The 21,753-nt window shown below is 50.3% G+C and overlaps 8 protein-coding genes across 8 annotated transcripts; all 8 read left to right on the top strand.

Annotated features, from left to right (window-relative positions):
* Positions 1 to 594: 594 nt before the first annotated feature.
* On the top strand, positions 595 to 1,901 carry LOC138194894 (neoverrucotoxin subunit alpha-like). The gene has a single exon (XM_069143914.1). It carries the CDS (start codon positions 736 to 738, stop codon positions 1,378 to 1,380), a length of 645 nt encoding a protein of 214 aa, XP_069000015.1. The 5' UTR covers positions 595 to 735; the 3' UTR covers positions 1,381 to 1,901.
* A 106-nt stretch (positions 1,902 to 2,007) lies between these two features.
* LOC138194834 (FRAS1-related extracellular matrix protein 1-like) lies at positions 2,008 to 5,946 on the top strand. Its single transcript, XM_069143840.1, has 9 exons — positions 2,008 to 2,014; positions 2,469 to 2,687; positions 2,788 to 2,932; positions 2,991 to 3,114; positions 3,487 to 3,531; positions 3,705 to 3,833; positions 4,212 to 4,330; positions 4,468 to 4,553; positions 4,660 to 5,946. Exons 1-9 carry the CDS (start codon positions 2,008 to 2,010, stop codon positions 4,833 to 4,835), a joined length of 1,050 nt encoding a protein of 349 aa, XP_068999941.1. The 3' UTR covers positions 4,836 to 5,946.
* A 79-nt stretch (positions 5,947 to 6,025) lies between these two features.
* LOC138194897 (neoverrucotoxin subunit alpha-like) lies at positions 6,026 to 7,237 on the top strand. Its single transcript, XM_069143917.1, has one exon. It carries the CDS (start codon positions 6,072 to 6,074, stop codon positions 6,714 to 6,716), a length of 645 nt encoding a protein of 214 aa, XP_069000018.1. The 5' UTR covers positions 6,026 to 6,071; the 3' UTR covers positions 6,717 to 7,237.
* Positions 7,238 to 7,949: 712 nt separating this feature from the next.
* On the top strand, positions 7,950 to 10,161 carry LOC138194888 (snaclec 5-like). The gene is made up of 6 exons (XM_069143907.1): positions 7,950 to 8,351; positions 8,724 to 8,768; positions 8,942 to 9,070; positions 9,451 to 9,569; positions 9,707 to 9,792; positions 9,899 to 10,161. The coding sequence occupies exons 1-6, from the start codon at positions 8,232 to 8,234 to the stop codon at positions 10,072 to 10,074; spliced, it is 675 nt and encodes a 224-aa protein (XP_069000008.1). The 5' UTR covers positions 7,950 to 8,231; the 3' UTR covers positions 10,075 to 10,161.
* A 1,109-nt stretch (positions 10,162 to 11,270) lies between these two features.
* On the top strand, positions 11,271 to 11,987 carry LOC138194898 (neoverrucotoxin subunit alpha-like). The gene has a single exon (XM_069143918.1). It carries the CDS (start codon positions 11,317 to 11,319, stop codon positions 11,959 to 11,961), a length of 645 nt encoding a protein of 214 aa, XP_069000019.1. The 5' UTR covers positions 11,271 to 11,316; the 3' UTR covers positions 11,962 to 11,987.
* Positions 11,988 to 13,362: 1,375 nt separating this feature from the next.
* Positions 13,363 to 15,431, top strand: LOC138194885 (snaclec 5-like). The gene is made up of 6 exons (XM_069143903.1): positions 13,363 to 13,553; positions 13,926 to 13,970; positions 14,144 to 14,272; positions 14,721 to 14,839; positions 14,977 to 15,062; positions 15,169 to 15,431. Exons 1-6 carry the CDS (start codon positions 13,434 to 13,436, stop codon positions 15,342 to 15,344), a joined length of 675 nt encoding a protein of 224 aa, XP_069000004.1. The 5' UTR covers positions 13,363 to 13,433; the 3' UTR covers positions 15,345 to 15,431.
* A 1,005-nt stretch (positions 15,432 to 16,436) lies between these two features.
* LOC138194892 (neoverrucotoxin subunit alpha-like) lies at positions 16,437 to 17,754 on the top strand. Its single transcript, XM_069143911.1, has one exon. It carries the CDS (start codon positions 16,589 to 16,591, stop codon positions 17,231 to 17,233), a length of 645 nt encoding a protein of 214 aa, XP_069000012.1. The 5' UTR covers positions 16,437 to 16,588; the 3' UTR covers positions 17,234 to 17,754.
* Positions 17,755 to 18,466: 712 nt separating this feature from the next.
* Positions 18,467 to 21,723, top strand: LOC138194887 (snaclec 5-like). Its single transcript, XM_069143906.1, has 6 exons — positions 18,467 to 18,868; positions 19,241 to 19,285; positions 19,456 to 19,584; positions 19,963 to 20,081; positions 20,219 to 20,304; positions 20,411 to 21,723. The coding sequence occupies exons 1-6, from the start codon at positions 18,749 to 18,751 to the stop codon at positions 20,584 to 20,586; spliced, it is 675 nt and encodes a 224-aa protein (XP_069000007.1). The 5' UTR covers positions 18,467 to 18,748; the 3' UTR covers positions 20,587 to 21,723.
* Positions 21,724 to 21,753: the final 30 nt, after the last annotated feature.

Genomic DNA, 21,753 nt, shown 5'->3' with positions numbered 1-21,753 from the left:
CATCAAAGTAGAAACACATTTGTCTCCCGGCGAAAAATTTCTAATTCTAGTGGAGTCGTGAGTGGGCGTGACCAAACGGCTCGAGAGCGCCCCCTACAGAGATGCCCCGGCGGCCACATTTACCTAAATTCACCAAATCCGGTGGACACACAAAAAAGTTACATTGCACCGTTACGTCAACTGGACAGGAAGTCCACCATTTTGAATTTAGTCGCCATTTTGGGCGATTCTGACACGTTGTACTTTGTCGAACTCCTCCGAGGGATTTTGTCCGACCGACTTGAATTTCGGTTCTCTGGATAGAAAACATGTTTGGGATTAAAAGTTGTATAAATAATTCGTTTTCATCGATGTGTGTGCCCGTGAGAGGCGGCCATTTTGAGGTCTCGCCATGAAACTAGGAGTTGCTTTAAATCGTATGTACATGGACCGACCTTCTCCAAACATCACAGGTATGATAACAGCCCCGCCCTGAAGACCCCTGTGGGGGAATATTCTCTCATAGTCATAGCGCCCCCTGTTGGCCACTGGAAATGACACTTTTCATACTTTCACATTCTACGTCGAGCTGGTTGATCCCATGAACCTAAAGTCGGGTCACAATAACCTAAACATGTAGTTGATGATATATTGAGACGTTCGTTCGACTTTGTCAATGGGCGTCGCCGTGACGATGCGGCAAAGTTGGATGTCTCGCCGTGACACAGGAAGTTGGTGTTTAAGGTTTGAAACCTCATGAAATGTGTCACATACATCCGGCGTGGTGAGACGATACATCTGACGTGTTTTGCGAGTGGGCGTGGCCAAACGGCTCGCCAGCGCCCCCCGCTGGACCCAAACACAGCCAACAACCACGTCCTTCTGTCCGACGACAACAAGAAGGTGACATATGGAGAGGATCAAGGCTACCCTGACAACCCCGCGAGGTTTGGCAAACATCCTCAGGTGCTGTGCAGAGAGGGTCTGAGTGGACAGCATTACTGGGAGGTAGAGCGGAGTGACCTGTATGTTGAACACTTGGGTGTTGCTGTTGCATATAAAGGAATCGACAGGAAACAAGACAGTAAGGTCTCTGCATTTGGAAATAATGATTTGTCCTGGTACCATGGTCTCTGGTCTTTTCCCAAAGAGGATGGCACTGGGTACAACACTGGTTTAAGTGCATGGCATGAAAATAAAATGACCAGTCTCTGCTATGTTGGCTGGAAACGTGTTGGGGTTTATCTAAACTGGCCTGCTGGCACGCTGTCTTTCTACCAGGTGTGTTCTGACACACTGACTCACCTGTACACTTTCCGTAACCGGTTCTCTGAGCCGCTGTATCCGGCCTTCTGGCTTGCAAAGCCTGGTAACTACGTGACCTTGTGCCCGGTAGAATAAGACCAGACTGACTATCATGGCGTGAACGTTAGTCAGCAGTTGTTCATGAACGAGGCCTTTGAATGACTTTCTTTATTATTAAATGCTTCTTAACGCTTCACAACCCAACTTCATCTCCACTGGTCTCATCTCGCGCTCTTTAATCCGCTCGTCTGATCTGATCAAACTGGGACAGCATCAGCTGGTTCTGTTTATACTCGTACACGTATGTGTTGGATGATTTGATTGTTGTATAACGTTGATGAGGCAGATCAGGGTTTAAACTTCTCGAAATGCTTTAAGATAAACTGTCTGTAAACACACGTCGCTGACAGAAATATTTCCTTTACCATCTTTATCGGCTCATTAATGTGTAACTGGTTTATGTTTAAAATATAATGAATATTGTGATGGATTTATCTAGAAAATGTTAAACATGAGGGTGCATTTATTCTGGGAAAGTTGGGATAAAACAACAGATAGAAGTTGTTCAGTTGCTGTAACTCTTCTCATGTTAAACACTCAATAAAGTGAAAGCCTGATTTGAACACACTGAAGCTGTTTAATTATTTCACGTTGTTTAAACGGAGCACTATGAAGCAAATATTGTGTGAAAAAGAAAATCATTAATTCAGCTTGAGTTCATTGATGTTAGGTTAGGTTAGGTAGTTACTTTATTAATGCCCGAGGGGAAATTTTTTCGCTACCTCCTTCCTGTCTCCTGCTGACCTCCTGCTGACCTCCTTCCTGTCTCCTGCTGACCTCCTCCCTGTCTCCTGCTGTCCTCCTGCTGACCTCCTTCCTGTCTCCTGCTGACCTCCTCCCTATCTCCTGCTGTCCTCCTGTTGACCTTCTTCCTGTCTCCTGCTAACCTCCTCCCTGTCTCCTGCTGACCTCCTCGCTGTCTCCGGCTGACCTCCTCCCTGTCTCCTGCTGTCCTCCTGCTGACCTTCTTCCTGTCTCCTGCTAACCTCCTCCCTGTCTCCTGCTGACCTCCTCGCTGTCTCCGGCTGACCTCCTCCCTGTCTCCTGCTGTCCTCCTGCTGGCATCCTCCCTGTCTCCTGTTGACTTCTTGCTGACCTCCTCCCTGTCTCCTACTGTCCTCCAGCTGACCTCCGGCTGACCTCCTCCCTGTCTCCGGCTGACCTCCTGCTGACCTCCTCCCTGTCTCCTGCAGGAGTGAACCTGAAGACGTGGAGCATCCAGCTGGTTGACGACGGTCTGGAGGAGAACCACGAGACGTTCATGGTCTCCCTGAAGAAGCCGAGGAACGCAGTGCTGGGTCGGAGGAGGTCCTCCAGGGTGGAGATCCTGGAGCCCAGAGGAGGTGCTGAACCGGTTCTGACCAAAGTTCTTCAGCTCTCCTCATCGACGTCTTCGAATCAGAGGAAACTGAAACCAGCTGATTCACTGTTTCAGTCTCTCAGGATGCTGCAACCCAGACGACCTGAAGGTGGAGAAGGACCAGCGGCCTCCTCCTCCTTCTCCTCCTCCTCCTCCTCGTCTGCCTGATCCTCCCCAGCTGCAGGAGGAGGAGGAGGACCTCGTCACCGACATCGAGGCGGAGCTGCTGTGGGAGAACCAGCCCGACCCTTCCCGAGGAGACGTCCCGAACCGCTGGCCCTACCAGGACGATGTGGGGGGGGAGGGCACGGGACCAGACCGCCCCCAGCTACGGCCACGCCCCCAGCTACGGCCACGCCCACAGGGCTGGTGCTGGCAGCAGTGGAAGGCTCAAACATGGAGGATTGAAGGTGAGTGTTTCTCACTGATTAAAGGACCGAACTTGGAGAACCCTAATGTTCTCTGATGTTCTGATGTTCTCTGATGTTCTCTGATGTTCTAATGTTCTCTGATGTTCTGATGTTCTAATGTTCTCTGATGTTCTAATGTTCTCTGATGTTCTAATGTTCTCTGATGTTCTGATGTTCTCTGATGTTCTAATGTTCTCTGATGTTCTAATGTTCTCTGATGTTCTGATGTTCTAATGTTCTCTGATGTTCTGATGTTCTCTGATCTAATGTTCTCTGATGTTCTAATGATCTCTGATCTAATGTTCTCTGATGTTCTCTGATGTTCTGATGTTCTCCGTCTGTGTTTCTGTCTGTCAACTTGTGTCTGTTCAGGTTCTTCTGTCGGCAGAGAGAACGTCTGAGCAGAACGTCTGGACGGTAAGATTCAGTTCATCAGAGACCCACTGAACACGCTGAGGTAATGACTCCTCCTCTTCTTCCTCCTCCTCCTCCTCCTCCTCCTCCTCCTCCTCCTCTTCCTCCTCCTTCTCCTTCTCCTCCTCTTCCTCCTCCTCCTCTTCCTCCTCCTCTTCCTCCTCCTCCTCCATCAGTTCCACAGTCTGACTCCTCTCCGGCTGGAGGAGCTGCAGCCTGGTGATTCTCAGAGTCGCCTCCCGCAGGAGCTTCGGGTCGGAGATGCTCCTCACATGGATCATTCAGAACTGAGACAGCAGCGCAAGGTACACACACACACACACACACACACACACACACACACACACACACACACACAGACACACACACATACACATACACACACACACAGACACACACACAGACACACACACAGACACACACACACACACACACAGACACACACAGACACACACACATACACACACACACAGACACATACACACACAGACACACACACACAGACACAGACAGACACACACACACACACACACAGACACATACACACACACACAGACACACACACACAGACACACACACACAGACACAGACAGACACACACACACACACACACACACACTCACACATGTTACGTCTGCAGCTTGTCCAAGGCTCTGACCTCTGACCTCTGACCTCTGTTTCAGACGGGGAGGTCGGTCAGCAGCTCGTGTGCTGACGGTTGGACTCATTACAGGAAACGCTGCTACACGGTGAGCTCGTCTGTGGCCAGCTGGGCCAGCGCCGAGCGGACCTGCTCTCTGCTGTGAGTACCCGGGTCCAGACAGTGTTCTGATGGTGTTCTGGTCCAGATGGTGTTCTGGTCCGGGTCCAGACAGGTTCTGGTCCAGACGGGTTCTGGTCCAGACGGTGTTCTGACATCGGTTCTCTGAACCTCCACAGGTTAAACAGCAGCCTGATCAGCGTTCGCTCCAGAAGAGACGTCAGCTGGTTCTGGCGGTTGGCCGGGAAGCAGCCCTTCTGGATCGGTGCGTTTCCTTTGGTTCTGATCCGTCCACTTCCCTCTGCTCCAATTAAAGGTTCTCATCAGAATCGATCTGCTGGTTTAATGGACCTGTCCTCGGTGTCCCTCAGGTCCGTCCGGAGGTCCTGGTCTCTGGACGTGGGCCGCCGGTCCCTCGTCGGACTCCGAGCGGCCCGACGGCGGTTCTGACTGCGTCCTGGTCGAAGGTCCCAGAAGGATCTCCAGCAGCTGCTCGGCCGAAACTCAACACGCCTTCATCTGTTCATCGCCGGCTCGCGCTCGCTGAGCTGCTCGCCGTCGTCACGGCGACGCTCGTCATGTTTACTGTCACGCTGCTCTGAACATTAAAACTCAATAAACTGAAGGAAGGAAATCTGGACTTTCTGTTTTCTACACAAACTGGTTCTGATGCAGAAGTTTCAGCTGCAATACCACCGAGGACCACTAGAGGTCGGCTCCAAAAAGCCTCACAGTGTGTGTGTGTGTGTGTGTGTGTGTGTGTGTGTGTGTGTGTGTGTGTGTGTGTGTGTGTGTGTGTGAAACGAGCCTTCCTCTTTCACCTCCTCCTTCTCTCAGCTTCCCTCAAAGACACCACCTGAACTTCATCTCTGTGATTCATGAGGTGAAACAGGAGCGGGCCTGTCCTGAAGGAACGTGGTCTGACAGGCCAGTCCAGTTTTTAGGGTGCGAAGCTCTGTTGTTTTTCCAAGGAATTATTTTTCTCTTTCCTTATTATTCTTACGTAAAGTGATTTTCCTTCTTAGAGGCTTTATCATATTCAAAAACTCATCAAAGTAGAAACACATTTGTCTCCCGGCGAAAAATTTCTAATTCTAGTGGAGTCGTGAGTGGGCGTGACCAAACGGCTCGAGAGCGCCCCCTACAGAGATGCCCCGGCGGCCACATTTACCTAAATTCACCAAATCCGGTGGACACACAAAAAAGTTACATTGCACCGTTACGTCAACTGGACAGGAAGTCCACCATTTTGAATTTAGTCGCCATTTTGGGCGATTCTGACACGTTGTACTTTGTCGAACTCCTCCGAGGGATTTTGTCCGACCGACTTGAATTTCGGTTCTCTGGATAGAAAACATGTTTGGGATTAAAAGTTGTATAAATAATTCGTTTTCATCGATGTGTGTGCCCGTGAGAGGCGGCCATTTTGAGGTCTCGCCATGAAACTAGGAGTTGCTTTAAATCGTATGTACATGGACCGACCTTCTCCAAACATCACAGGTATGATAACAGCCCCGCCCTGAAGACCCCTGTGGGGGAATATTCTCTCATAGTCATAGCGCCCCCTGTTGGCCACTGGAAATGACACTTTTCATACTTTCACATTCTACGTCGAGCTGGTTGATCCCATGAACCTAAAGTCGGGTCACAATAACCTAAACATGTAGTTGATGATATATTGAGACGTTCGTTCGACTTTGTCAATGGGCGTCGCCGTGACGATGCAGCAAAGTTGGATGTCTCGCCGTGACACAGGAAGTTGGTGTTTAAGGTTTGAAACCTCATGAAATGTGTCACATACATCCGGCGTGGTGAGACGATACATCTGACGTGTTTTGCGAGTGGGCGTGGCCAAACGGCTCGCCAGCGCCCCCCGCTGGACCCAAACACAGCCAACAACCACGTCCTTCTGTCCGACGACAACAAGAAGGTGACATATGGAGAGGATCAAGGCTACCCTGACAACCCCGCGAGGTTTGGCAAACATCCTCAGGTGCTGTGCAGAGAGGGTCTGAGTGGACAGCATTACTGGGAGGTAGAGCGGAGTGACCTGTATGTTGAACACTTGGGTGTTGCTGTTGCATATAAAGGAATCGACAGGAAACAAGACAGTAAGGTCTCTGCATTTGGAAATAATGATTTGTCCTGGTACCATGGTCTCTGGTCTTTTCCCAAAGAGGATGGCACTGGGTACAACACTGGTTTAAGTGCATGGCATGAAAATAAAATGACCAGTCTCTGCTATGTTGGCTGGAAACGTGTTGGGGTTTATCTAAACTGGCCTGCTGGCACGCTGTCTTTCTACCAGGTGTGTTCTGACACACTGACTCACCTGTACACTTTCCGTAACCGGTTCTCTGAGCCGCTGTATCCGGCCTTCTGGCTTGCAAAGCCTGGTAACTACGTGACCTTGTGCCCGGTAGAATAAGACCAGACTGACTATCATGGCGTGAACGTTAGTCAGCAGTTGTTCATGAACGAGGCCTTTGAATGACTTTCTTTATTATTAAATGCTTCTTAACGCTTCACAACCCAACTTCATCTCCACTGGTCTCATCTCGCGCTCTTTAATCCGCTCGTCTGATCTGATCAAACTGGGACAGCATCAGCTGGTTCTGTTTATACTCGTACACGTATGTGTTGGATGATTTGATTGTTGTATAACGTTGATGAGGCAGATCAGGGTTTAAACTTCTCGAAATGCTTTAAGATAAACTGTCTGTAAACACACGTCGCTGACAGAAATATTTCCTTTACCATCTTTATCGGCTCATTAATGTGTAACTGGTTTATGTTTAAAATATAATGAATATTGTGATGGATTTATCTAGAAAATGTTAAACATGAGGGTGCATTTATTCTGGGAAAGTTGGGATAAAACAACAGATAGAAGTTGTTCAGTTGCTGTAACTCTTCTCATGTTAAACACTCAATAAAGTGAAAGCCTGATTTGAACACACTGAAGCTGTTTAATTATTTCACGTTGTTTAAACGGAGCACTATGAAGCAAATATTGTGTGAAAAAGAAAATCATTAATTCAGCTTGAGTTCATTGATGTTAGGTTAGGTTAGGTAGTTACTTTATTAATGCCCGAGGGGAAATTTTTTCGCTACCTCCTTCCTGTCTCCTGCTGACCTCCTGCTGACCTCCTTCCTGTCTCCTGCTGACCTCCTCCCTGTCTCCTGCTGTCCTCCTGCTGACCTCCTTCCTGTCTCCTGCTGACCTCCTCCCTGTCTCCTGCTGTCCTCCTGCTGACCTTCTTCCTGTCTCCTGCTAACCTCCTCCCTGTCTCCTGCTGACCTCCTCGCTGTCTCCGGCTGACCTCCTCCCTGTCTCCTGCTGTCCTCCTGCTGGCATCCTCCCTGTCTCCTGTTGACTTCTTGCTGACCTCCTCCCTGTCTCCTACTGTCCTCCAGCTGACCTCCGGCTGACCTCCTCCCTGTCTCCGGCTGACCTCCTGCTGACCTCCTCCCTGTCTCCTGCAGGAGTGAACCTGAAGACGTGGAGCATCCAGCTGGTTGACGACGGTCTGGAGGAGAACCACGAGACGTTCATGGTCTCCCTGAAGAAGCCGAGGAACGCAGTGCTGGGTCGGAGGAGGTCCTCCAGGGTGGAGATCCTGGAGCCCAGAGGAGGTGCTGAACCGGTTCTGACCAAAGTTCTTCAGCTCTCCTCATCGACGTCTTCGAATCAGAGGAAACTGAAACCAGCTGATTCACTGTTTCAGTCTCTCAGGATGCTGCAACCCAGACGACCTGAAGGTGGAGAAGGACCAGCGGCCTCCTCCTCCTTCTCCTCCTCCTCCTCCTCGTCTGCCTGATCCTCCCCAGCTGCAGGAGGAGGAGGAGGACCTCGTCACCGACATCGAGGCGGAGCTGCTGTGGGAGAACCAGCCCGACCCTTCCCGAGGAGACGTCCCGAACCGCCGGCCCTACCAGGACGATGTGGGGGGGGAGGGCACGGGACCAGACCGCCCCCAGCTACGGCCACGCCCCCAGCTACGGCCACGCCCACAGGGCTGGTGCTGGCAGCAGTGGAAGGCTCAAACATGGAGGATTGAAGGTGAGTGTTTCTCACTGATTAAAGGACCGAACTTGGAGAACCCTAATGTTCTCTGATGTTCTGATGTTCTCTGATGTTCTCTGATGTTCTAATGTTCTCTGATGTTCTGATGTTCTAATGTTCTCTGATGTTCTAATGTTCTCTGATGTTCTAATGTTCTCTGATGTTCTGATGTTCTCTGATGTTCTAATGTTCTCTGATGTTCTAATGTTCTCTGATGTTCTGATGTTCTAATGTTCTCTGATGTTCTGATGTTCTCTGATCTAATGTTCTCTGATGTTCTAATGATCTCTGATCTAATGTTCTCTGATGTTCTCTGATGTTCTGATGTTCTCCGTCTGTGTTTCTGTCTGTCAACTTGTGTCTGTTCAGGTTCTTCTGTCGGCAGAGAGAACGTCTGAGCAGAACGTCTGGACGGTAAGATTCAGTTCATCAGAGACCCACTGAACACGCTGAGGTAATGACTCCTCCTCTTCTTCCTCCTCCTCCTCCTCCTCCTCCTCCTCCTCCTCCTCTTCCTCCTCCTTCTCCTTCTCCTCCTCTTCCTCCTCCTCCTCTTCCTCCTCCTCTTCCTCCTCCTCCTCCATCAGTTCCACAGTCTGACTCCTCTCCGGCTGGAGGAGCTGCAGCCTGGTGATTCTCAGAGTCGCCTCCCGCAGGAGCTTCGGGTCGGAGATGCTCCTCACATGGATCATTCAGAACTGAGACAGCAGCGCAAGGTACACACACACACACACACACACACACACACACACACACACACACACACACACACACAGACACACACACATACACATACACACACACACAGACACACACACAGACACACACACAGACACACACACACACACACACAGACACACACAGACACACACACATACACACACACACAGACACATACACACACAGACACACACACACAGACACAGACAGACACACACACACACACACACAGACACATACACACACACACAGACACACACACACAGACACACACACACAGACACAGACAGACACACACACACACACACACACTCACACATGTTACGTCTGCAGCTTGTCCAAGGCTCTGACCTCTGACCTCTGACCTCTGTTTCAGACGGGGAGGTCGGTCAGCAGCTCGTGTGCTGACGGTTGGACTCATTACAGGAAACGCTGCTACACGGTGAGCTCGTCTGTGGCCAGCTGGGCCAGCGCCGAGCGGACCTGCTCTCTGCTGTGAGTACCCGGGTCCAGACAGTGTTCTGATGGTGTTCTGGTCCAGATGGTGTTCTGGTCCGGGTCCAGACAGGTTCTGGTCCAGACGGGTTCTGGTCCAGACGGTGTTCTGACATCGGTTCTCTGAACCTCCACAGGTTAAACAGCAGCCTGATCAGCGTTCGCTCCAGAAGAGACGTCAGCTGGTTCTGGCGGTTGGCCGGGAAGCAGCCCTTCTGGATCGGTGCGTTTCCTTTGGTTCTGATCCGTCCACTTCCCTCTGCTCCAATTAAAGGTTCCCATCAGAATCGATCTGCTGGTTTAATGGACCTGTCCTCGGTGTCCCTCAGGTCCGTCCGGAGGTCCTGGTCTCTGGACGTGGGCCGCCGGTCCCTCGTCGGACTCCGAGCGGCCCGACGGCGGTTCTGACTGCGTCCTGGTCGAAGGTCCCAGAAGGATCTCCAGCAGCTGCTCGGCCAAAACTCAACACGCCTTCATCTGTTCATCGCCGGCTCGCGCTCGCTGAGCTGCTCGCCGTCGTCACGGCGACGCTCGTCATGTTTACTGTCACGCTGCTCTGAACATTAAAACTCAATAAACTGAAGGAAGGAAATCTGGACTTTCTGTTTTCTACACAAACTGGTTCTGATGCAGAAGTTTCAGCTGCAATACCACCGAGGACCACTAGAGGTCGGCTCCAAAAAGCCTCACAGTGTGTGTGTGTGTGTGTGTGTGTGTGTGTGTGTGTGTGTGTGTGTGTGTGTGTGTGTGTGTGTGTGTGTGTGAAACGAGCCTTCCTCTTTCACCTCCTCCTTCTCTCAGCTTCCCTCAAAGACACCACCTGAACTTCATCTCTGTGATTCATGAGGTGAAACAGGAGCGGGCCTGTCCTGAAGGAACGTGGTCTGACAGGCCAGTCCAGTTTTTAGGGTGCGAAGCTCTGTTGTTTTTCCAAGGAATTATTTTTCTCTTTCCTTATTATTCTTACGTAAAGTGATTTTCCTTCTTAGAGGCTTTATCATATTCAAAAACTCATCAAAGTAGAAACACATTTGTCTCCCGGCGAAAAATTTCTAATTCTAGTGGAGTCGTGAGTGGGCGTGACCAAACGGCTCGAGAGCGCCCCCTACAGAGATGCCCCGGCGGCCACATTTACCTAAATTCACCAAATCCGGTGGACACACAAAAAAGTTACATTGCACCGTTACCTCAACTGGACAGGAAGTCCACCATTTTGAATTTAGTCGCCATTTTGGGCGATTCTGACACGTTGTACTTTGTCGAACTCCTCCGAGGGATTTTGTCCGACCGACTTGAATTTCGGTTCTCTGGATAGAAAACATGTTTGGGATTAAAAGTTGTATAAATAATTCGTTTTCATCGATGTGTGTGCCCGTGAGAGGCGGCCATTTTGAGGTCTCGCCATGAAACTAGGAGTTGCTTTAAATCGTATGTACATGGACCGACCTTCTCCAAACATCACAGGTATGATAACAGCCCCGCCCTGAAGACCCCTGTGGGGGAATATTCTCTCATAGTCATAGCGCCCCCTGTTGGCCACTGGAAATGACACTTTTCATACTTTCACATTCTACGTCGAGCTGGTTGATCCCATGAACCTAAAGTCGGGTCACAATAACCTAAACATGTAGTTGATGATATATTGAGACGTTCGTTCGACTTTGTCAATGGGCGTCGCCGTGACGATGCAGCAAAGTTGGATGTCTCGCCGTGACACAGGAAGTTGGTGTTTAAGGTTTGAAACCTCATGAAATGTGTCACATACATCCGGCGTGGTGAGACGATACATCTGACGTGTTTTGCGAGTGGGCGTGGCCAAACGGCTCGCCAGCGCCCCCCGCTGGACCCAAACACAGCCAACAACCACGTCCTTCTGTCCGACGACAACAAGAAGGTGACATATGGAGAGGATCAAGGCTACCCTGACAACCCCGCGAGGTTTGGCAAACATCCTCAGGTGCTGTGCAGAGAGGGTCTGAGTGGACAGCATTACTGGGAGGTAGAGCGGAGTGACCTGTATGTTGAACACTTGGGTGTTGCTGTTGCATATAAAGGAATCGACAGGAAACAAGACAGTAAGGTCTCTGCATTTGGAAATAATGATTTGTCCTGGTACCATGGTCTCTGGTCTTTTCCCAAAGAGGATGGCACTGGGTACAACACTGGTTTAAGTGCATGGCATGAAAATAAAATGACCAGTCTCTGCTATGTTGGCTGGAAACGTGTTGGGGTTTATCTAAACTGGCCTGCTGGCACGCTGTCTTTCTACCAGGTGTGTTCTGACACACTGACTCACCTGTACACTTTCCGTAACCGGTTCTCTGAGCCGCTGTATCCGGCCTTCTGGCTTGCAAAGCCTGGTAACTACGTGACCTTGTGCCCGGTAGAATAAGACCAGACTGACTATCATGGCGGGAACGTTAGTCAGCAGTTGTTCATGAACGAGGCCTTTGAATGACTTTCTTTATTATTAAATGCTTCTTAACGCTTCACAACCCAACTTCATCTCCACTGGTCTCATCTCGCGCTCTTTAATCCGCTCGTCTGATCTGATCAAACTGGGACAGCATCAGCTGGTTCTGTTTATACTCGTACACGTATGTGTTGGATGATTTGATTGTTGTATAACGTTGATGAGGCAGATCAGGGTTTAAACTTCTCGAAATGCTTTAAGATAAACTGTCTGTAAACACACGTCGCTGACAGAAATATTTCCTTTACCATCTTTATCGGCTCATTAATGTGTAACTGGTTTATGTTTAAAATATAATGAATATTGTGATGGATTTATCTAGAAAATGTTAAACATGAGGGTGCATTTATTCTGGGAAAGTTGGGATAAAACAACAGATAGAAGTTGTTCAGTTGCTGTAACTCTTCTCATGTTAAACACTCAATAAAGTGAAAGCCTGATTTGAACACACTGAAGCTGTTTAATTATTTCACGTTGTTTAAACGGAGCACTATGAAGCAAATATTGTGTGAAAAAGAAAATCATTAATTCAGCTTGAGTTCATTGATGTTAGGTTAGGTTAGGTAGTTACTTTATTAATGCCCGAGGGGAAATTTTTTCGCTACCTCCTTCCTGTCTCCTGCTGACCTCCTGCTGACCTCCTTCCTGTCTCCTGCTGACCTCCTCCCTGTCTCCTGCTGTCCTCCTGCTGACCTCCTTCCTGTCTCCTGCTGACCTCCTCCCTGTCTCCTGCTGTCCTCCTGCTGACCTTCTTCCTGTCTCCTGCTAACCTCCTCCCTGTCTCCTGCTGACCTCCTCGCTGTCTCCGGCTGACCTCCTCCCTGTCTCCTGCTGTCCTCCTGCTGGCATCCTCCCTGTCTCCTGTTGACTTCTTGCTGACCTCCTCCCTGTCTCCTACTGTCCTCCAGCTGACCTCCGGCTGACCTCCTCCCTGTCTCCGGCTGACCTCCTGCTGACCTCCTCCCTGTCTCCTGCAGGAGTGAACCTGAAGACGTGGAGCATCCAGCTGGTTGACGACGGTCTGGAGGAGAACCACGAGACGTTCATGGTCTCCCTGAAGAAGCCGAGGAACGCAGTGCTGGGTCGGAGGAGGTCCTCCAGGGTGGAGATCCTGGAGCCCAGAGGAGGTGCTGAACCGGTTCTGACCAAAGTTCTTCAGCTCTCCTCATCGACGTCTTCGAATCAGAGGAAACTGAAACCAGCTGATTCACTGTTTCAGTCTCTCAGGATGCTGCAACCCAGACGACCTGAAGGTGGAGAAGGACCAGCGGCCTCCTCCTCCTTCTCCTCCTCCTCCTCCTCCTTCACCGACATCGAGGCGGAGCTGCTGTGGGAGAACCAGCCCGACCCTTCCCGAGGAGACGTCCCGAACCGCCGGCCCTACCAGGACGATGTGGGGGGGGAGGGCACGGGACCAGACCGCCCCCAGCTACGGCCACGCCCCCAGCTACGGCCACGCCCACAGGGCTGGTGCTGGCAGCAGTGGAAGGCTCAAACATGGAGGATTGAAGGTGAGTGTTTCTCACTGATTAAAGGACCGAACTTGGAGAACCCTAATGTTCTCTGATGTTCTGATGTTCTCTGATGTTCTCTGATGTTCTAATGTTCTCTGATGTTCTGATGTTCTAATGTTCTCTGATGTTCTAATGTTCTCTGATGTTCTAATGTTCTCTGATGTTCTGATGTTCTCTGATGTTCTAATGTTCTCTGATGTTCTAATGTTCTCTGATGTTCTGATGTTCTAATGTTCTCTGATGTTCTGATGTTCTCTGATCTAATGTTCTCTGATGTTCTAATGATCTCTGATCTAATGTTCTCTGATGTTCTCTGATGTTCTGATGTTCTCCGTCTGTGTTTCTGTCTGTCAACTTGTGTCTGTTCAGGTTCTTCTGTCGGCAGAGAGAACGTCTGAGCAGAACGTCTGGACGGTAAGATTCAGTTCATCAGAGACCCACTGAACACGCTGAGGTAATGACTCCTCCTCTTCTTCCTCCTCCTCCTCCTCCTCCTCCTCCTCCTCCTCCTCTTCCTCCTCCTTCTCCTTCTCCTCCTCTTCCTCCTCCTCCTCTTCCTCCTCCTCTTCCTCCTCCTCCTCCATCAGTTCCACAGTCTGACTCCTCTCCGGCTGGAGGAGCTGCAGCCTGGTGATTCTCAGAGTCGCCTCCCGCAGGAGCTTCGGGTCGGAGATGCTCCTCACATGGATCATTCAGAACTGAGACAGCAGCGCAAGGTACACACACACACACACACACACACACACACACACACACACACACACACACACACACAGACAGACACACACACAGACACACACACACACACACACAGACACACACACACACAGACACATACACACACAGACACAAACACACAGACACAGACAGACACACACACACACACACACACACACACAGACAGACACACACACAGACACACACACACACACACACAGACACACACAGACACACACACATACACACACACACAGACACATACACACACAGACACACACACACAGACACAGACAGACACACACACACACACACACAGACACATACACACACACACAGACACACACACACAGACACAGACAGACACACACACACACACACACTCACACATGTTACGTCTGCAGCTTGTCCAAGGCTCTGACCTCTGACCTCTGACCTCTGTTTCAGACGGGGAGGTCGGTCAGCAGCTCGTGTGCTGACGGTTGGACTCATTACAGGAAACGCTGCTACACGGTGAGCTCGTCTGTGGCCAGCTGGGCCAGCGCCGAGCGGACCTGCTCTCTGCTGTGAGTACCCGGGTCCAGACAGTGTTCTGATGGTGTTCTGGTCCAGATGGTGTTCTGGTCCGGGTCCAGACAGGTTCTGGTCCAGACGGGTTCTGGTCCAGACGGTGTTCTGACATCGGTTCTCTGAACCTCCACAGGTTAAACAGCAGCCTGATCAGCGTTCGCTCCAGAAGAGACGTCAGCTGGTTCTGGCGGTTGGCCGGGAAGCAGCCCTTCTGGATCGGTGCGTTTCCTTTGGTTCTGATCCGTCCACTTCCCTCTGCTCCAATTAAAGGTTCTCATCAGAATCGATCTGCTGGTTTAATGGACCTGTCCTCGGTGTCCCTCAGGTCCGTCCGGAGGTCCTGGTCTCTGGACGTGGGCCGCCGGTCCCTCGTCGGACTCCGAGCGGCCCGACGGCGGTTCTGACTGCGTCCTGGTCGAAGGTCCCAGAAGGATCTCCAGCAGCTGCTCGGCCAAAACTCAACACGCCTTCATCTGTTCATCGCCGGCTCGCGCTCGCTGAGCTGCTCGCCGTCGTCACGGCGACGCTCGTCATGTTTACTGTCACGCTGCTCTGAACATTAAAACTCAATAAACTGAAGGAAGGAAATCTGGACTTTCTGTTTTCTACACAAACTGGTTCTGATGCAGAAGTTTCAGCTGCAATACCACCGAGGACCACTAGAGGTCGGCTCCAAAAAGCCTCACAGTGTGTGTGTGTGTGTGTGTGTGTGTGTGTGTGTGTGTGTGTGTGTGTGTGTGTGTGTGTGTGTGTGTGTGTGTGAAACGAGCCTTCCTCTTTCACCTCCTCCTTCTCTCAGCTTCCCTCAAAGACACCACCTGAACTTCATCTCTGTGATTCATGAGGTGAAACAGGAGCGGGCCTGTCCTGAAGGAACGTGGTCTGACAGGCCAGTCCAGTTTTTAGGGTGCGAAGCTCTGTTGTTTTTCCAAGGAATTATTTTTCTCTTTCCTTATTATTCTTACGTAAAGTGATTTTCCTTCTTAGAGGCTTTATCATATTCAAAAACTCATCAAAGTAGAAACACATTTGTCTCCCGGCGAAAAATTTCTAATTCTAGTGGAGTCGTGAGTGGGCGTGACCAAACGGCTCGAGAGCGCCCCCTACAGAGATGCCCCGGCGGCCACATTTACCTAAATTCACCAAATCCGGTGGACGCACAAAAAAGTTACATTGCACCGTTACGTCAACTGGACAGGAAGTCCACCATTTTGAATTTAGTCGCCATTTTGGGCGATTCTGACACGTTGTACTTTGTCGAACTCCTCCGAGGGATTTTGTCCGACCGACTTGAATTTCGGTTCTCTGGATAGAAAACATGTTTGGGATTAAAAGTTGTATAAATAATTCGTTTTCATCGATGTGTGTGCCCGTGAGAGGCGGCCATTTTGAGGTCTCGCCATGAAACTAGGAGTTGCTTTAAATCGTATGTACATGGACCGACCTTCTCCAAACATCACAGGTATGATAACAGCCCCGCCCTGAAGACCCCTGTGGGGGAATATTCTCTCATAGTCATAGCGCCCCCTGTTGGCCACTGGAAATGACACTTTTCATACTTTCACATTCTACGTCGAGCTGGTTGATCCCATGAACGTAAAGTCGGGTCACAACAACCTAAACATGTAGTTGATGATATATTGAGACGTTCGTTCGACTTTGTCAATGGGCGTCGCCGTGACGATGCGGCAAAGTTGGATGTCTCGCCGTGACACAGGAAGTTGGTGTTTAAGGTTTGAAACCTCATGAAATGTGTCACATACATCCGGCGTGGTGAGACGATACATCTGACGTGTTTTGCGAGTGGGCGTGGCCAAACGGCTCGCCAGCGCCCCCCGCTGGACCCAAACACAGCCAACAACCACGTCCTTCTGTCCGACGACAACAAGAAGGTGACATATGGAGAGGATCAAGGCTACCCTGACAACCCCGCGAGGTTTGGCAAACATCCTCAGGTGCTGTGCAGAGAGGGTCTGAGTGGACAGCATTACTGGGAGGTAGAGCGGAGTGACCTGTATGTTGAACACTTGGGTGTTGCTGTTGCATATAAAGGAATCGACAGGAAACAAGACAGTAAGGTCTCTGCATTTGGAAATAATGATTTGTCCTGGTACCATGGTCTCTGGTCTTTTCCCAAAGAGGATGGCACTGGGTACAACACTGGTTTAAGTGCATGGCATGAAAATAAAATGACCAGTCTCTGCTATGTTGGCTGGAAACGTGTTGGGGTTTATCTAAACTGGCCTGCTGGCACGCTGTCTTTCTACCAGGTGTGTTCTGACACACTGACTCACCTGTACACTTTCCGTAACCGGTTCTCTGAGCCGCTGTATCCGGCCTTCTGGCTTGCAAAGCCTGGTAACTACGTGACCTTGTGCCCGGTAGAATAAGACCAGACTGACTATCATGGCGTGAACGTTAGTCAGCAGTTGTTCATGAACGAGGCCTTTGAATGACTTTCTTTATTATTAAATGCTTCTTAACGCTTCACAACCCAACTTCATCTCCACTGGTCTCATCTCGCGCTCTTTAATCCGCTCGTCTGATCTGATCAAACTGGGACAGCATCAGCTGGTTCTGTTTATACTCGTACACGTATGTGTTGGATGATTTGATTGTTGTATAACGTTGATGAGGCAGATCAGGGTTTAAACTTCTCGAAATGCTTTAAGATAAACTGTCTGTAAACACACGTCGCTGACAGAAATATTTCCTTTACCATCTTTATCGGCTCATTAATGTGTAACTGGTTTATGTTTAAAATATAATGAATATTGTGATGGATTTATCTAGAAAATGTTAAACATGAGGGTGCATTTATTCTGGGAAAGTTGGGATAAAACAACAGATAGAAGTTGTTCAGTTGCTGTAACTCTTCTCATGTTAAACACTCAATAAAGTGAAAGCCTGATTTGAACACACTGAAGCTGTTTAATTATTTCACGTTGTTTAAACGGAGCACTATGAAGCAAATATTGTGTGAAAAAGAAAATCATTAATTCAGCTTGAGTTCATTGATGTTAGGTTAGGTTAGGTAGTTACTTTATTAATGCCCGAGGGGAAATTTTTTCGCTACCTCCTTCCTGTCTCCTGCTGACCTCCTGCTGACCTCCTTCCTGTCTCCTGCTGACCTCCTCCCTGTCTCCTGCTGTCCTCCTGCTGACCTCCTTCCTGTCTCCTGCTGACCTCCTCCCTGTCTCCTGCTGTCCTCCTGCTGACCTTCTTCCTGTCTCCTGCTAACCTCCTCCCTGTCTCCTGCTGACCTCCTCGCTGTCTCCGGCTGACCTCCTCCCTGTCTCCTGCTGTCCTCCTGCTGGCATCCTCCCTGTCTCCTGTTGACTTCTTGCTGACCTCCTCCCTGTCTCCTACTGTCCTCCAGCTGACCTCCGGCTGACCTCCTCCCTGTCTCCGGCTGACCTCCTGCTGACCTCCTCCCTGTCTCCTGCAGGAGTGAACCTGAAGACGTGGAGCATCCAGCTGGTTGACGACGGTCTGGAGGAGAACCACGAGACGTTCATGGTCTCCCTGAAGAAGCCGAGGAACGCAGTGCTGGGTCGGAGGAGGTCCTCCAGGGTGGAGATCCTGGAGCCCAGAGGAGGTGCTGAACCGGTTCTGACCAAAGTTCTTCAGCTCTCCTCATCGACGTCTTCGAATCAGAGGAAACTGAAACCAGCTGATTCACTGTTTCAGTCTCTCAGGATGCTGCAACCCAGACGACCTGAAGGTGGAGAAGGACCAGCGGCCTCCTCCTCCTTCTCCTCCTCCTCCTCCTCGTCTGCCTGATCCTCCCCAGCTGCAGGAGGAGGAGGAGGACCTCGTCACCGACATCGAGGCGGAGCTGCTGTGGGAGAACCAGCCCGACCCTTCCCGAGGAGACGTCCCGAACCGCCGGCCCTACCAGGACGATGTGGGGGGGGAGGGCACGGGACCAGACCGCCCCCAGCTACGGCCACGCCCCCAGCTACGGCCACGCCCACAGGGCTGGTGCTGGCAGCAGTGGAAGGCTCAAACATGGAGGATTGAAGGTGAGTGTTTCTCACTGATTAAAGGACCGAACTTGGAGAACCCTAATGTTCTCTGATGTTCTGATGTTCTCTGATGTTCTCTGATGTTCTAATGTTCTCTGATGTTCTGATGTTCTAATGTTCTCTGATGTTCTAATGTTCTCTGATGTTCTAATGTTCTCTGATGTTCTGATGTTCTCTGATGTTCTAATGTTCTCTGATGTTCTAATGTTCTCTGATGTTCTGATGTTCTAATGTTCTCTGATGTTCTGATGTTCTCTGATCTAATGTTCTCTGATGTTCTAATGATCTCTGATCTAATGTTCTCTGATGTTCTCTGATGTTCTGATGTTCTCCGTCTGTGTTTCTGTCTGTCAACTTGTGTCTGTTCAGGTTCTTCTGTCGGCAGAGAGAACGTCTGAGCAGAACGTCTGGACGGTAAGATTCAGTTCATCAGAGACCCACTGAACACGCTGAGGTAATGACTCCTCCTCTTCTTCCTCCTCCTCCTCCTCCTCCTCCTCCTCCTCCTCTTCCTCCTCCTTCTCCTTCTCCTCCTCTTCCTCCTCCTCCTCTTCCTCCTCCTCTTCCTCCTCCTCCTCCATCAGTTCCACAGTCTGACTCCTCTCCGGCTGGAGGAGCTGCAGCCTGGTGATTCTCAGAGTCGCCTCCCGCAGGAGCTTCGGGTCGGAGATGCTCCTCACATGGATCATTCAGAACTGAGACAGCAGCGCAAGGTACACACACACACACACACACACACACACACACACACACACACACACACACACACAGACACACACACATACACATACACACACACACAGACACACACACAGACACACACACAGACACACACACACACACACACAGACACACACAGACACACACACATACACACACACACAGACACATACACACACAGACACACACACACAGACACAGACAGACACACACACACACACACACAGACACATACACACACACACAGACACACACACACAGACACACACACACAGACACAGACAGACACACACACACACACACACACTCACACATGTTACGTCTGCAGCTTGTCCAAGGCTCTGACCTCTGACCTCTGACCTCTGTTTCAGACGGGGAGGTCGGTCAGCAGCTCGTGTGCTGACGGTTGGACTCATTACAGGAAACGCTGCTACACGGTGAGCTCGTCTGTGGCCAGCTGGGCCAGCGCCGAGCGGACCTGCTCTCTGCTGTGAGTACCCGGGTCCAGACAGTGTTCTGATGGTGTTCTGGTCCAGATGGTGTTCTGGTCCGGGTCCAGACAGGTTCTGGTCCAGACGGGTTCTGGTCCAGACGGTGTTCTGACATCGGTTCTCTGAACCTCCACAGGTTAAACAGCAGCCTGATCAGCGTTCGCTCCAGAAGAGACGTCAGCTGGTTCTGGCGGTTGGCCGGGAAGCAGCCCTTCTGGATCGGTGCGTTTCCTTTGGTTCTGATCCGTCCACTTCCCTCTGCTCCAATTAAAGGTTCTCATCAGAATCGATCTGCTGGTTTAATGGACCTGTCCTCGGTGTCCCTCAGGTCCGTCCGGAGGTCCTGGTCTCTGGACGTGGGCCGCCGGTCCCTCGTCGGACTCCGAGCGGCCCGACGGCGGTTCTGACTGCGTCCTGGTCGAAGGTCCCAGAAGGATCTCCAGCAGCTGCTCGGCCGAAACTCAACACGCCTTCATCTGTTCATCGCCGGCTCGCGCTCGCTGAGCTGCTCGCCGTCGTCACGGCGACGCTCGTCATGTTTACTGTCACGCTGCTCTGAACATTAAAACTCAATAAACTGAAGGAAGGAAATCTGGACTTTCTGTTTTCTACACAAACTGGTTCTGATGCAGAAGTTTCAGCTGCAATACCACCGAGGACCACTAGAGGTCGGCTCCAAAAAGCCTCACAGTGTGTGTGTGTGTGTGTGTGTGTGTGTGTGTGTGTGTGTGTGTGTGTGTGTGTGTGTGTGTGTGTGTGTGTGAAACGAGCCTTCCTCTTTCACCTCCTCCTTCTCTCAGCTTCCCTCAAAGACACCACCTGAACTTCATCTCTGTGATTCATGAGGTGAAACAGGAGCGGGCCTGTCCTGAAGGAACGTGGTCTGACAGGCCAGTCCAGTTTTTAGGGTGCGAAGCTCTGTTGTTTTTCCAAGGAATTATTTTTCTCTTTCCTTATTATTCTTACGTAAAGTGATTTTCCTTCTTAGAGGCTTTATCATATTCAAAAACTCATCAAAGTAGAAACACATTTGTCTCCCGGCGAAAAATTTCTAATTCTAGTGGAGTCGTGAGTGGGCGTGACCAAACGGCTCGAGAGCGCCCCCTACAGAGATGCCCCGGCGGCCACATTTACCTAAATTCACCAAATCCGGTGGACACACAAAAAAGTTACATTGCACCGTTACGTCAACTGGACAGGAAGTCCACCATTTTGAATTTAGTCGCCATTTTGGGCGATTCTGACACGTTGTACTTTGTCGAACTCCTCCGAGGGATTTTGTCCGACCGACTTGAATTTCGGTTCTCTGGATAGAAAACATGTTTGGGATTAAAAGTTGTATAAATAATTCGTTTTCATCGATGTGTGTGCCCGTGAGAGGCGGCCATTTTGAGGTCTCGCCATGAAACTAGGAGTTGCTTTAAATCGTATGTACATGGACCGACCTTCTCCAAACATCACAGGTATGATAACAGCCCCGCCCTGAAGACCCCTGTGGGGGAATATTCTCTCATAGTCATAGCGCCCCCTGTTGGCCACTGGAAATGACACTTTTCATACTTTCACATTCTACGTCGAGCTGGTTGATCCCATGAACGTAAAGTCGGGTCACAATAACCTAAACATGTAGTTGATGATATATTGAGACGTTCGTTCGACTTTGTCAATGGG

Source organism: Embiotoca jacksoni, unplaced genomic scaffold, assembly GCF_022577435.1.
Source record: "Embiotoca jacksoni isolate LCO1_2020_lvr unplaced genomic scaffold, fEmbJac1.0.p SCAF_116, whole genome shotgun sequence".
NCBI classification, from domain to species: domain Eukaryota; kingdom Metazoa; phylum Chordata; class Actinopteri; family Embiotocidae; genus Embiotoca; species Embiotoca jacksoni.
Note: the sequence above shows the minus strand (reverse complement) of the source record. Positions and strands in the feature narration are given on the sequence as shown.

Coding starts and splice junctions, on each gene's coding strand:
- LOC138194894 (XM_069143914.1), top strand. CDS start 736: ATGAAATGTGTCACATACATCCGGCGTGGTGAGACGATACATCTGACG.
- LOC138194834 (XM_069143840.1), top strand. Junction 2,688..2,787: donor GATCCTGGAGCCCAGAGGAG/GTGCTGAACCGG, acceptor TCAGTCTCTCAG/GATGCTGCAACCCAGACGAC. Junction 3,834..4,211: donor AACTGAGACAGCAGCGCAAG/GTACACACACAC, acceptor CCTCTGTTTCAG/ACGGGGAGGTCGGTCAGCAG.
- LOC138194897 (XM_069143917.1), top strand. CDS start 6,072: ATGAAATGTGTCACATACATCCGGCGTGGTGAGACGATACATCTGACG.
- LOC138194888 (XM_069143907.1), top strand. CDS start 8,232: ATGTGGGGGGGGAGGGCACGGGACCAGACCGCCCCCAGCTACGGCCAC. Junction 9,071..9,450: donor AACTGAGACAGCAGCGCAAG/GTACACACACAC, acceptor CCTCTGTTTCAG/ACGGGGAGGTCGGTCAGCAG. Junction 9,570..9,706: donor GAGCGGACCTGCTCTCTGCT/GTGAGTACCCGG, acceptor GAACCTCCACAG/GTTAAACAGCAGCCTGATCA.
- LOC138194898 (XM_069143918.1), top strand. CDS start 11,317: ATGAAATGTGTCACATACATCCGGCGTGGTGAGACGATACATCTGACG.
- LOC138194885 (XM_069143903.1), top strand. CDS start 13,434: ATGTGGGGGGGGAGGGCACGGGACCAGACCGCCCCCAGCTACGGCCAC. Junction 14,273..14,720: donor AACTGAGACAGCAGCGCAAG/GTACACACACAC, acceptor CCTCTGTTTCAG/ACGGGGAGGTCGGTCAGCAG. Junction 14,840..14,976: donor GAGCGGACCTGCTCTCTGCT/GTGAGTACCCGG, acceptor GAACCTCCACAG/GTTAAACAGCAGCCTGATCA.
- LOC138194892 (XM_069143911.1), top strand. CDS start 16,589: ATGAAATGTGTCACATACATCCGGCGTGGTGAGACGATACATCTGACG.
- LOC138194887 (XM_069143906.1), top strand. CDS start 18,749: ATGTGGGGGGGGAGGGCACGGGACCAGACCGCCCCCAGCTACGGCCAC. Junction 20,082..20,218: donor GAGCGGACCTGCTCTCTGCT/GTGAGTACCCGG, acceptor GAACCTCCACAG/GTTAAACAGCAGCCTGATCA. Junction 20,305..20,410: donor GAAGCAGCCCTTCTGGATCG/GTGCGTTTCCTT, acceptor GGTGTCCCTCAG/GTCCGTCCGGAGGTCCTGGT.